At 43.1% G+C, this 14650-nt stretch overlaps 1 protein-coding gene across 1 annotated transcript in view; it reads left to right on the top strand.

The window, feature by feature from the left end:
- Positions 1 to 14650, top strand: part of LOC139262441 (follistatin-related protein 5-like) — a 567533-nt gene that overhangs the window by 522057 nt on the left and 30826 nt on the right. The window contains exons 9-10 of the mRNA XM_070877632.1: positions 3457 to 3575; positions 5260 to 5409. Of these exons, the coding sequence (XP_070733733.1) occupies positions 3457 to 3575; positions 5260 to 5409 (269 nt within the window). The remainder of the gene's footprint in view (positions 1 to 3456; positions 3576 to 5259; positions 5410 to 14650) is intronic.

Here is a 14650-nt window from a genome sequence, read left to right as displayed (position 1 = left end):
TACCATCAAAGTTACTTTTCTTTAAGTTCAGGACCCTAGTCTCTCAATTAACTGTGTCACTCTCCATCTTAATGAAGAATTCTACCATATTATGGCCATTCTTTCCCAACGGGCCTCGCACAACAAGATTGCTAATTAATCCTCTCTCATTGCACAACACCCAGTCTAGGATGGCCAGCTCTCTAGTTGGTTCCTCAACATATTGGTCTTGAAAACCATCCCTAATACACTCCAGGAAATCCTCCTCCACTGTATTGCTACCAGTATGGTTAGCCCAATCTATATGTAGATTAAAGTCACCCATGATAACTGCTGTACCTTTATTGCACGCGTCCCTAATTTTCTGGTTGATGCCATCCCCAACCTCACTACTACTGTTTGGTGGTCTGTACACAACTCCCACTAGCGTTTTCTGCCCTTTGGTGTTCTGCAGCTCTACCCATACAGATTCCACATCATCCAAGTTAAGGTCATTCCTTACTATTGCCTTAATCTCCTCTTTAACCAGCAATGCTACCCCTCCTCCTTTTCCTTTCTGTCTATCCTTCCTGAATATTGAATACCCCTGGATGTTGAGTTCCCAGCCTTGGTCACCCCGGAGCCATGTCGCCGTAATTCCAATTACATCATATCCATTAACAGCTGTCTGCGCAGTTAATTCATCAACCTTATTACAAATGCTCCTCGCATTGAGACATAGAGCCTTCAGACTTGTTTTTTTTAACACCCTTTGTCCTTTTAGAATTATGTTGTAATGTGGCCCTTTTTGATTTTTGCCTTTGAGATCTCTGCCCTCCACTTTTACTTATCTCCTTCCTACCTTTTGCTTCTGCCCCTATTTTACTTCCCTTTTTCTACCTGCATAGATTCCCACCCCCCTGCCATATTAGTTTAAACCCTCCCCAACAGCAGTAGCAAACACTCCCCCCTCGGACATCGGTTCCAGTCCTGCCCAGGTGCAGACCATCCGGTTTGTACTGGTCCCACCTCCCCCAGAACCGGTTCCAATGTCCCAGGAATTTGAATCCCTCCCCCTTGCACCATTCCTCAAACCACGTATTCATCTTAACTATCCTGCTATTTCTACTCTGACTAACACAAGGCCAGTTGTTAGGCCCTGACTGCCATCATGGATGAGATCAGCTAACCACTTATCTACTGAATCAGGATGGCAGTTGTACTCATAAACTCTTCTTATCTAATTATTTCTATTCAATTGGACGTTCCTCAAGGAGTTTAGTTTTATTGAATTTCCAAATTTTCTGTCTAGGTACATGATGTGCTGGCTGAAAATTTAATTGGCAAAATCAAAGAATCGGTCAACCAATTTGAACTAAAAATTGGAGATTTAAATAAAATGCTTCTGTCACTTTCATCTTAACACATTATTGCAGAAACTAGCCTCTGAAATAATGCAACATTTATTGTGGTAGACATTAATTCTGTTGCTTCGTGTACAATAAAGATGTGGATAAATTGCAGGATTACCGATAGCCTAAGATTTATTTTCAGCAAATGTTGATAAATCTTTTAATAAACAATTGTTGACAAAATATGAGCTACGTGAATTTTCATAATGATCAATTAGCAACTGACAAAATACTATCACTGTATATTATCCAGTCAATATCTGTATATATAAATATAATCTGAATATGTTATATAATATTACAGCCTGAACATATTGTCCAGCAGTCAATATATATAACACAATCCATATATATTACATAATATCGTATATACTTCACAGTAATAATTCATAATTAATAAATTCATAATATAATTCATAAACATTACATAAATCAGTAAATAATAGCTGTTATATATTGCAATATATATATATTACATATGCTATATATTGCAATAAATATTGCATATAACAGTATGTTTTATTTAGTAGTTAATATATATATTGTGTGAAGTCAGTATATGTTATACACACATGATCTAATAATAGTCCACATATATTATACTATACAATAAAGTCCTTAAATGCTGTATAAAACATAGTATGCTTTAGATATAAGCCATAAAACAGAGAATGCTGGAAGCCTCAGCGGGTCAGGCAGCATCTGTGGAGAGAAAAACAAAGTTCACATTTTGGGTCGACGATCCTTCGTCAGAACTGCCCCAGATGCTGCCTGACCCACTGAGATTTCCAGCATTCTCTCTTTATATTTCAGATTCCAACATCCACAGTATTTTGCTTTTATATATAAGCCCCATGTTTTTTGGGTTAAGACTGGTTAACCTTAATAATTACCCTCCTTTCTGTGCCCCCCCCCCCACTCCCCCCAGTGAAAGATGAATTCCAAAATGATGGTTAAACTGGGTAAAACTTGGAAAAGTCAATATCAGAATAATGCATCCTGGCTGCGAAGCATGTAGCCACTTGCTCTGTTTGATGCAGGGAGAACTTCACCTTCTCTCCCAACCAATGGGCAGCATTGATGTAGAGGGCACCTTTGGTCACCTATGTATATAGGCAGCTGAGCAATGTCGCACTGGGGAGAAAGGGCCAAGGCTGCACCTGCAGATCAACTCCTGTTGACAATTTTTCTGCGAGGATACTTACTTCAAGCGTTATATTTTTTGGACTCAATATTCAAGAATTTCCTTGCAGCTGATTTCATCCTATTAGTTGACCAAATTTTAGAAAAAAATAAACCCTCCAAATCAGAAGCCTATATATATAATAAACATTCTGCAAATATAGGGCTAACTTTTACCATTTTGTTCTCCCAATGCAGAACAGTGTGTGATAGAAGGACATAGCAGGAATTTGGATAGAGAGGTCAGGGAGCCTGGTTTGCATTGTGCAGAATTTTCCAGCCACCACAGAAGAATAATCATGTGGGTCATGACCCAGACATGCTGATCTCTGCAGCTGAATCATTAATATATGCTTCCATTGCATGCAACTCTCTGCTTGAAACACTAAATCATAAAATCTGGTCCAGATTATGCTATACAAAAAATAGCCCATAAGAATATAACCATATATGGACTGTGTTATATAAGGCCCATGTAGATTTGTAAATATGAGACACATAGATTTTTAAATCTGTAAAAGTGTTAAACTTTCAATTTGTCACTAACCCAAAACCAATGTTGCTAGAGCCTGTCATTGAGGTATTGTGGGAGTTATACTTTGAGAAGGCACTGATGGAAAATGACCCTATTGCATTTTTTCACAAATTCACTGTATGCAATTGTTTTAATGCCTTTCTGATGCCAAGCAAGATTTGACATAGAAAGTTGTTAAGCTGACAAACACATCTACGCGATTTCCTTTTTCTTTGGAAGCTGCATTTCTAGTGCCTTCAACATTGCATTTCCTTTTTTTTCACTACTTTCAAAATCGTTTCAGTACGTTAAAAATAATATTTTTTTAAATCTCTTTTTTTTTCTTACAAAGTGTGTGCAAATGAAGCATTTTTGTGTTTTGTCTTCAAGGACTAAGTGTTGGAAATATGTTCTATGTATTCTCTGATGATGGAATCACAATAATTCAGCCCACAGGATGTGAGATTCAAAGACAGATCAAGGCCAGTGACAGGATCATTGCAAGCTTTGTAAGTTTTAAATATTTCTACACTTTTTTTCATTTTAACACCTTGGTGTTGGATGTGCTCTTTGTATTTCCGAGTTGCTTAAATGTGTTACTGCAAGCTTGCATCAGTCTATCCGCTACCTATATATTTATGCATTCACAGGATGAGCATCACTGACAAGGCTGGCATTTATTGCCCATCCCTAATTGCCTTTGAGATGGTGGTGGTGAGCCACCTTCTTGAACCACTGCAGTCTTTGTAGTCATGGTACTCCCACAGATCTGACTTTGTGATAGCGGTTTGATACAACTGAGTAGCTTGCTAGGCCATTAAGAGTCAACCACATTGCTGTGGGTCTGTAGTCACATATAGGTCAGACCGCATTGGGACAGAGATTTCCTTCACTAAAGGACGTTAGTGAACCAGTTGGGTTTTTCTGACAATCCGGTAGTTTCATGGTCACCATTACCGATACTAGCTTTTTAATTTCAAATTTATTTAATTTGATTAACTGAACTTAAACTCCCCCATATGCTGTGGTGGGATTTGAACTCATGTCTCTAGATAATTAGTACAAGCCTGGATTACTAATCCAGTAACATAACCATTATGCTACTCTACTCCTACAAGCAGCATGATTAGCGCTGATGGCTTGTCTGTTCTATTTAAATGATGCCAGACCACAGAAATTGATTGGGCCTCCCGCCAACATCATCAGATGAGTGGAGCTGTCGTCCCAGTAACCCCCTGCCCGATGTACGTCAGATATGAAATTCGACCACACATATCTTAAGGAGCATTTGTTGAAAGATATGCAGTTCAGTGTATGAATCCTTCCTGCATTGTGGTATTGCTTCTAAATAATTACATTCAGGACAAGTGTATGTTGCATGAGACAGGAGCAAATTTAACTGTGTGGTTTAAATAATGAGAGTAAAGTTTGAGCGTTTTGTTATGCTTTCTAAAGCTCAAGATGTGTTAATGCTGCAAAGCATGATTCGAAATACTTCAGAGGTTAATCTCCACATGGGTCTACTGCTAAAGTTATAGTAGGCAAGTGGGAGAACCCCATGGAAATTCTTTCCTCGTTCTTAATACGTCAAATAAAATGACTTAAGCAATTCAAAAGTTTAAAAAATATCTAAATGATATATGTATCTGGCCATCTTAGCTCAAAACATGTGTACCAGTTGACTCAGACTAAAATGTTTAAGAATAAATGGTTTAGAATACTATTCCTTAAATTGCTGTGGCCTGACTCTATCCCAGATTGACGGGATGTAAGTTTTTCTCTGCCTGCTGCAAATGTTCTAACTCAAATGAGATTAGGTCCAAAGCAAAAATTACCCCAAACTAGAGTTACAGGTCACTAATGACAGCCTTTTCTCTATTATATCATGCTTGACTAGCATTTGATGATTTAGCAGTTCTCTCCTTTGTTCCAATATAGAATAGGCACAATCAGATTCAATGGTCTTGTAGGTTTATCAGATTTCTGTTCTGTACTACAGTATGCCATTCATATGTTCAGAGGCTATTGCTCCTAAAGACTGCAGTGTTTACAAATAAGTGCAGGGCTGAGTTTAAAAACCTGAGATGAACAGAATTTAATCAGGCCATGCTCAAGATGAAGATTTATTTGGTTCAGAATTTGTAAGAAAAATGTCCCTTATGACCAAGTCTCAAACATTATCCTTCTTTACAGGAAGAGATTTGTCCTTGCGGTGAAGGGGAAACCATTCCATATTGTGTCTGGGCTTCTGCTGTCAACATCAGAGATAAGTACATCTATGTCTCCCAACCCACACAGAGCCGAGTTCTTATCATTGACATTCCATCTCAGAAAGTCTTGCAGGTAACTTTAACTAAGGTATTAAATAATAATTTTTTTAAACAAGTGGGTATAAGGGTTAAACATGCTTTACACCACAGGGGCATGAGTTTGAATCCAGTTCAGACTGATAGCATGAAAATCTCTTCTCTGACAGTTGTAATAATCCAATGTCAAATTGATTTCAACAGTCTTACTCCAGTTCCTCACAGATGGTGTACACCACAGCACTTTTCCTTAATTGCCAATCTGACTTGGAGAGACCACAAGCAAGAGTGTTGTGGGAAATTGAAATGTTACATTAGTGTGGGAGGGAATATATTATGTTCAGGTTGGGACTGACCAGAGAGACCGAATGTTCTCCTTTTAACTTGTACTATAAAGAGTGATACAAAAACTGATGAAAAAAGTTATGAGAGTTTCAAATCTATTGTTATTTAGACCTGAATGGGTGATAAAATAGATACATTTTATGAAAGCAAAAAAAGTAATGTTGAGGGCAACAGTAAGAGAATACCCTGTTGTCACAAAGGATTTCGATTGTTTTTCTATCTTGACGCATGAATTTTATATTGCAAACAATGACAAATGATTTGAATTCAGAAAATGTCTTTAGTTTTAAATAATCTTTAATTCATGTAAAGATTTTGAAAAGTTTGGTACAAACCATGATCTATAAAAAGAAATACTTGGATTTATATAGCGCCTTTCACGACCATCGGACATAGAAGAACATAACAACATAAGAAATAGGAGCAGGAGTAGGGCATATGGCCCCTCGAGCCTGCTCTGCCATTTAATACCATCATGGCTGATCTGATCATGGACTCAGGTCCACTTCCCTGCCCATTCTCCATAAACCTTTATTCCTTTATTGTTTAAGAAACTGTCTATTTCTATCTTAAATTTATTCAATGTCCCAGCTTCCACAGATCTCTGAGGCAGCGAATTCCACAGACCCACAACCCTCTGAGAGAAGAAATTTCTCCTCATCTCAGTTTTAAATGGGCGGCCCCTTATTCTAAGATTATGCCCTCTAGTTCTAGTCTTCCCTATCAGTGGAAACATCCTCTCTGCATCCACCTTGTCAAGCCCCCTCATAATCTTATACGTTTCGATAAGATCACCTCTCATTCTTCTGAATTCCAATGAGTAGAGGCCCAATCTACTTAGCATTTCTTCATAAGTCAACCTGCTCATCTCTGAAATCAACCTTGTGAAACTTCTCTGAACTGCCTCCAAAGCAAGTATATTCTTTCTTAAATATGGAAACCAAAACTGCACGCAGTATTCCAGGTGTGACATCACCAATACCCTTATACTCCATCCCCTTTGCAGTAAAGGCCAAGATTCCATTGGCCTTCCTGATCACTTGCTGTACTTGCATACTAACTTTTTGTGTTTCATGTACAAGTACTCCCAGGTCCCGCTGTACTGCAGCACTTTGCAATCTTTCTCCATTTAAATAACTTGCTCTGCCAAAGTGCATGACCTCACACTTTCCAACATTATACCCCATCTGCCAAATTTTTGCCCACTCACTTAGCCTGTCTATGTACTTTTGCAGATTTTTTGTATCCTTCTCACACATTGCTTTTCCTCCCATCTTTGTATTGTAGGCAAACTTGGCTACGTTACACTTGGTTCCTTCCTCCAAGTCGTTAACATAGATTGTAAATAGTTGGAGTCCCAGCACTGATCCCTGTGGTAACCCACTGGTTACTGACTGCCAACCCGAGAATGAACTATTTATCCCTACTCTCTGTTTTCTGTTCGTTAGCCATATCCATGCTAATATATTACCCCTAAACCCGTGAACTTTTATCTTGTGCAGTAACCTTTTATGTGGCATCTTGTCAAATGCCTTCTGGAAGTCTAAGTACACCACATCCACTGGTTCCCCTTTATCCACCCGGTTTGTTTCATCCTCAAAGAATTCTAGCAAATTTGTCAAACATGACTTCCCCTTCATAAATCCATGCTGGTTCTGCCTGACCAAATTTTGCTTTTCCAAATGTCCTGCTACTGCTTCTTTAATAATGGACTCTAACATCTTCCCCACCACAGATGTTAGGCTAACTGGTCTATAGTTTCCTGCTTTTTGTCTGCCTCCTTTTTTTAAATAGGAGTGTTACATTTGCAGTTTTCCAATCTGCTGGGACCTCCCCAGAATCCAGAGAATTTTGGAAAATTACAACCAATGCATCCACTATCCCTGCTTCTCTGAAGACCCTAGAATGCAAGCCATCAGGTCCAGGGGATTTATCCACCTTTAGTCCCATTATCTTACTGAGTACCACCTCCTCAGTGATTGTGATTGTGTTAAGTTCCTCCCCCTCTATAGCCCCTTGACTATCCACTGTTGTGATATTATTAGTGTCCTCTACCGTGAAGATTGATACAAAATATTTGTTCAGAGTTTCTGCCATCTCCATGTTCCCAATACTAATTTCGTGGTCTCGTCCTCTAAGGGACCAACATTTACTCTAACCACTCTTTTTCTTTTTATATACCTATAGAAACTCTTGCTATCTGATTTTATATTTCATGCTAGTTTATTTTCATAGTCTATCTTCCCTTTCTTAATATTTTTTTTAGTCATTCTTTGTTGGCTTTTAAACACTTCCCAATCTTCTGTCCTCCCATTAGTTTTGGCGACATTGTATGCCCTTGTTTTTAATTGGATACCATCCTTTATTTCTTTAGTTAGCCACAGATGGTATATTTTCTCTTATTCCCTTTCCTCCTCACTGGACTATATATGTGTTGTGTATGGAGAAAGAGTCAGACTGAACACTGTGAGCTCAAAGTAAAGTATGACCTTAGTCTTTTATTGCAGGTCTCCAGAGTGCCTCTCCAACCTATGAAGCCTCCTTAAATACCAGTGCTCCCAAGGGATTATGGGATCCCTTGGGACTCCAGGGGATGAGCCCTCTGGTGGCTGTACAGAGTAAATACAAGTTTACATATATAACAACACTTCCCTCCCCCCAATATCAATAGTGTAACTATTTACAATGTGAGTCAATCTGGGGCCTTCCTTGCTCTGGTTGATCGTCTCGGTGTGAAAGCTGCTGGTGTTGTTGAATCATTTGTTGGGCCCTCGCTAGACTGCTGTGGATGATGGGTTCTGTTTCATGGTCAACCGTGGTGCCGGTTGCTACTGGTGTGTATGTTGGGGGATCAAAAAAGCTAGGGTCCAAGGTGGGTTGCTCAGGATAGTCTGTGAATCTGAGTTTGATTTGGTCCAAGTATTACCGGTGAATGAGTCCATTTGAAAGTTTGACCCGAAACACCCTGCTTCCCTCTTTGGCCACGACAGTGCCGGGAAGCCACTTGGGACCTTGTCCATAATTTAATACAAATACAGGATCATTGATTTCAACCTCACGTGACACATTTGTGCTATCATGGTATGTACTTTGTTGAAGCCACCTGCTTTCTACCTGTTCATGTAGATCAGGGTGAACTAATGAGAGCCTCGACTTAAGTGCTCTTTTCATGAGCAGTTCAGCAGGTGGGGTCCCAGTGAATGAGTGGGGTCTCGTGCGATAGCTAAGCAGGACTCAGGATAGGCGAGTCTGCAGTGAGCCTTCAGTTACCATCTTCAAGCCTTGCTTGATGGTTTACACTGCTCTCTCTGCCTGACCATTGGATGCTGGTTTAAACGGGGCAGATGTGACATGTTTGATCCCGTTACGGGTCATGAATTCTTTGGACTCAGCACTGGTAATACATGGCCCGTTGTCGCTCACCAGGATATCGAGTAGGCTGTGTGTGGCAAACATGGACCGCAGGTTTTCGGTAGTGGCAGCGGACGTGCTAGCCGACATTATCTCTCATTCAATCCACTTGGAGTATGCGTCTACAACCACAAGGAACATTTTACCCAAGAACAGGCCTGCATAGTCGACGTGTACCCTAGACCACGATTTTGAGGCCAAGACCATAAACTTAGGGGTGCCTCCCTGGGTACATTGCTTAACTGCGAGCATGTATTACATCTATGAATGCAGGACTCTATAAGTCCGCATCGATACCGGGCCACCACACGTGGGATCTAGCTATCGCTTTCATCATTACGATGCCTGGGTGGGTACTGTGGAGGTCATGGATGAAGGTGTCTCTGCCCTTCCTGGGGACCACTACTCGATTGTCCCACAGAAGGCAGTCTGCCTGTATAGACATTTCACCTTTGCGCTGCTAGAATGGCTTTATCTCTTCCTGCATTTCCACTGGGACACTGGACCAACTCCAGTGAAGCACACAGCTTTTGACTAAAGATAATAAGGGGTCCTGGCTTGTCGAGGTTTTGATCTGTTGGGCAGTGACGGGTGATTGCGCACTCTCAAATGCTTCCATAACCATGGCTAGATCTGCAGGCTGCGCCATTTCCATCCCCGTGGTGGGCAATAGCAGCCTACTGAGAGCATCGGGGCAGTCTGCCTGGCCTGTGGCGGATGGCGTAGTTGTATGGGGACAATGTGAGCACCCATCTCTGGATGCGGGCCGATGCGTTTGTATTTACTCTCGGAGAACAGGGATAAAAGTGGCTTATGGTCAGTTTCCAATTTGAATTTTAGCCCAAGCAGGTATTGATACATTTTCTTTACCCCATAGACACACGCTAACGCTTATTTCTCAATCATGTTGTAGGCTCTCTCAGCCTTAGACAGACGCTTGGATGCATAAGCAACCGGTTGCAGTTTTGCAAAATCATCAGCTTGTTGCAATACACACCCGATGCCTTATGCCTCACATGCTAGTACCAAACGCTTACATGGATCATACAACACAAGTAATTTGTTTGAGCATAACAATTTTCTTGTTTTTACAAAGACATTTTCTTGGCTTTTGCCCCGAACCCATTCGTCCCCTTTTTCATAGTAAGACATGCATGTAGGTCTAACAGTGTGCTGAGACCTGGTAAGAAGTTTCCAAAGTAGTTCAGAAGTCCCAGAAACGACCGCAGTTCCGTCACGTTTTGTAGTCTCGGTGCATTCTCGATTGCTTCCGTCTTCGCGTTGGTGGGCCTGATGCCGTCCGCCGCAATCCTCCTTCCCAGGAACTCCACTTCAGGCACCAGGAAAATGCACTTCGAGCATTTTAACCTGAGCCCCGCACGGTTGAGTTGACTTAGAATCTCCTCCAGGTTCTGCAGATGCTTGACTGTGTTACGACCTGTGACCAAGATGTCCTGGAAGACCACGGTGTGCGGGACCGACTGCAGTAAGCTTTCCATGTTTCTCTGGAATATCGCTGCCACCAATCGGATTCCAAATGGGCATCTGTTATAAACAAAAAGACCTTTGTGCATGTTGATGCAGGTGAGGGCCTTCGATGATTCCTCAAGTTCCTGCATCATAGAAACATAGAAAATAGGTGCAGGAGTAGGTCATTCGGCCCTTCAAGCCTGCACCAGGTACAGCCTGCATCATGTAGGCTGAAGTCAGATCCAGCTTCGTGAATGTCTTTCCTCCCGCCAGCATTACAAAGAGGTCATCGGCCTTTGGTAGTGGGTATTGGTCCTGCAGGAAGGAATAATTGATAGTTATTTTGTAATCGCCACAGATTCTGACGGTGCCGTCTCCCTTGAGGACTGGGATGATAGGACTGGCCCACTCATTGAACTCGATCGGGGAAATGATGCCCTTTCTTTGCAGCCGGTCTAGCTTGATCTCTACCCTTTCTCTCATCAGGTATGGTACTGCTCTCGCCTTGTGATGGATGGGTCGCGCCCCCGGAATTAGTGGATCTGCACTTTTGCTCCTTGGAATTTCCCGATGCCTGGTTCGAACAGCGAAGGAAATTTGTTTAAGACCTGGGCATGCGCAGTGCTGTCAGCGGGCGATAGTGCTCGGACATCGTCCCAGTTCCAGCGTATCTTTCCTAGCCAGCTGCTGCCAAGCAGCGTGGGACCATCGCCTGGTACCACCCAGAGTGGTAGCTTGTGCACTGGTCCATCGTAGGAGACCTTTACTGTAACACTGCCGATTACAGGAATCAGTTCTTTCGTGTAAGTTCTTAGTTTCGTGTGAACTGGAGTTAAGACTGGCCTTGAGGCCTTGTTGCACCAGAACCTTTCGAAAGTCTTTTTGCCCATGATGGACTGGCTTGCACCCGTGTCCAGCTCCACTGACACCGGGAGTCCATTTAGTTCAACATTCACCATTATCGGGGGCCAATTCATGGTGAATGTATGCACCCCATGTACGTCTGCCTCCTTGATTTGAGGCTCTTGTTCATTGTGATCCTCCGTGTATCTGTCCTCCTCTGCAACATGGTGGTTTGCAGGTTTAACAGGCTTTGCAGCTCGCCTGCACACTCGTTGTTCCACAGCAGTTGCAATCGTACTCTTTGAATTGGCATGAATGGAAACGATAATCACCCCCGCAATGCCAACGAGCTGTTAATGGCCTTGCATTCATCACCCTTGATGGTGGACTCAAAAACATCACTTTGTTCACAGTACTTGTAGCAGCACTTGTGTGCTGAAAGATTTGCTTCGTATTGTCAATGAACGCCTGGGCTATCGTTATGGCCTTACTCCAGGTTGGGGTCTCTACAGTCAAAAGTTTGCAAAGTATGGTTTTGTGGCCAATGCCAAGTACGAAAAAGTCTCTGAACATGTGCTCCAAACGTCCTTCAAATTCGCAATATCCTGCAAGGCGTCTTAGCTCGGCGACATAACTCGCCACTTCCTGACCTTCAGATCTTTTGTAGGTGTCGAACTGGTACCTCGCCATCAGAACACTTTCCTTCGGGTTCAAATGCTCTCAGACCAGTGTGCACAAATCCTCGTATGATTTCTCCGTGGGTTTCGCTGGAGTGAGCAGATTCTTCATGAGGCCATACTTTGGTGCCCCACAGACGATGAGGAGGTTCACCCTTCGTTTGGTAGCGCTCTCTTCTCCATCTAGCTCGTTGGCCACGAAGTATTGGTCGAGTTGCTCCACAAAAGTTTCCCAATCATATCCCTCCGAGAATTTCCGAGGATGCCCACTGTTCTCTGCATCTTTGGGTTCGCTATCTGTATCTCATCGCCAGTTGTTGTGTGTGGCGAAAGAGTCAGACTGAACACTGTGAGCTCAAAGTAAAGTGTGACCGTAGTCTTTTATTGCAGGTCTCCAGAGTGCCTCTCCAACCTGTGAGGCCTCCTTAAATACCTGTGCTTCCGAGGGATTATGGGATCCCTTGGGACTCCAGGGGATGAGCCCTCTGGTGGCTATACAGAGTAAATACAAATTTACATGTACAACAATATGTATCAAAGCGCTTTACAGCCAATTAAGTACTTTTGGAGTGGAGTCACTGTTGTAATGTGGGAAACGTGACAGCCAACGTGCGCACAGCAAGCTCCCACAAACAGCAATGTGATAATGACCAGATAATCTGTTTTTGTTATGTTGATTGAGGGATAATTATTGGCCAGGACCCCAGGGATAACTCCCCTGCTCTTCTTCGAAAATGGTGTCATGGGATCTTTTACGTCCATCTAAGAGGGTAAACGGGGCCTCTGATTCATGTCTCATCTGGAAGACGGCACCTCCCACAGTGCAGCACTCCCTTAGTACTGCACTTGAGTGTCAGCCTAGATTTATGTGCTCAAGTCCCTGGAATAGGAATTGCACCCACAACCTTTTGAGTCAGAGGTGAGTGTGCTACCCACTGAGCCACAGCTAACCTGATCTATAGTAAAACCATTCTGAGGCTGAATTCCAGGACATAGTCAATGTATTTACTGAGGCATATGAAAACGGGCCTTACGCTAAATATCCATAAGACAAAGGTCCTCCACCAGCCTGTCTTCGCCGCACAGCACTGCGCCCCCAGTCATCAAGATCTACGGCATGGCCCTCGACAACGTGGACCACTTCCCATACCTCAGGAGCCTCTTATCAACAAAAGCAGACATTGATGTGGAGATTCAACACCGCTTCCAGTGCGCCAGTGCAGCCTTCGGCTGCCTGAGGAAAGGAATGTTCGAAGACCAGGCCCTCAAATCTACCACCAAGCTCATGGTCTACAGAGCTGTAGTAATACCTGCCCTCCTGTATGGATCAGAGGCATGGACGATGTACAGAAGACACCTCAACTCGCTGGAGATATATCATCACCGATATCTCTGCAAGATTCTACAAGTCCCCTGGGAGGACAGGCGTACCAACATCAGTGTCCTTGTCCAGGCTAATATCTCCAGCATTGAAGCACTGACCACACTCGATCAGCTTTGCTGGGCAGGCCACATAGTTCGCATGCCAGACACGCATGCAAGTGCTCTATGCGGAGCTCCTTCACGGCAAACGAGCCAAAGGTAGGCAGCGGAATCGTTACAAGGACACACTCAAAGCCTCCCTGAAAAAGTGCGACATCACCACTGACACCTGGGAGTCCCTGGCCAAAGACCGCCCTAAGTGGAGAAAGTGCATCCGGGAGGGCGCTGAGCTCCTTGAGTTTCAACGCCGAGTGCGGAAACCAAGCGCAGGCAGCAGAAAGAGCGTGCGGCAAACAAGTCCCACCCACCCCTTCCCTCAATGACTATCTGTCCCACCTGTGACAGGGTCTGTGGCTCTCATATTGGACTGTTCAGCCATCAAAGAACTCACTTCAGGAGTGAAAGCAAGTCTTCCTCGATTCCGAGGGACTGCCTATGCCGATGATGAGTAAAACCTTTTATGTTCTGGTGTTTACATGACTGAAATGCAGGCTGGAATTTCCCAGGGGGTCAGCGGATGTGATCGGTGGTGGGTCGGGTGGGGAAGTGTTTTTTTTTCCCACGGAGCATCAGGATCCCGCTCTGAATCCGTCGCCACGCACCTTTCATGTTGTGAGTCTGTCAGCACTGAGCAGACCAGGCACACAGAGGTGACAGACCCTATTCAGGTAATTAGTGGCCTGTTTAGAGCCACTTAAGAATGATTTTCAGCTTACCTTTTGCATTTGACAGCTCAACTACGGGATCCATGCTGGTCTGTCAAGCTGAGGTGAAGTTTAAGTGGCCATTGAATAAGCTGTTGAATTGACAGCTTCGAATGTACAGTAACAGCTCCCACCTTACAGAGAGATAGCTTCCCTCATCCACAAGCTGTTCCCCACTGCATTTCCTCAACAGATTCACCATGCTGCAAGTCTTTACACAACTCTCCATCCAGTATGACCTCATTACCACTCTCACCATTGACAGATCGCTTCTGTCATCTCTATTTCACCTGCCATCTAGTCCATCAGCATGGGTGTCCTTTTTACTCTCTCACCTTGGTCCTCA

This window comes from Pristiophorus japonicus, chromosome 4 (genome assembly GCF_044704955.1).
Source record: "Pristiophorus japonicus isolate sPriJap1 chromosome 4, sPriJap1.hap1, whole genome shotgun sequence".
NCBI classification, from domain to species: domain Eukaryota; kingdom Metazoa; phylum Chordata; class Chondrichthyes; family Pristiophoridae; genus Pristiophorus; species Pristiophorus japonicus.
Note: the sequence above shows the minus strand (reverse complement) of the source record. Positions and strands in the feature narration are given on the sequence as shown.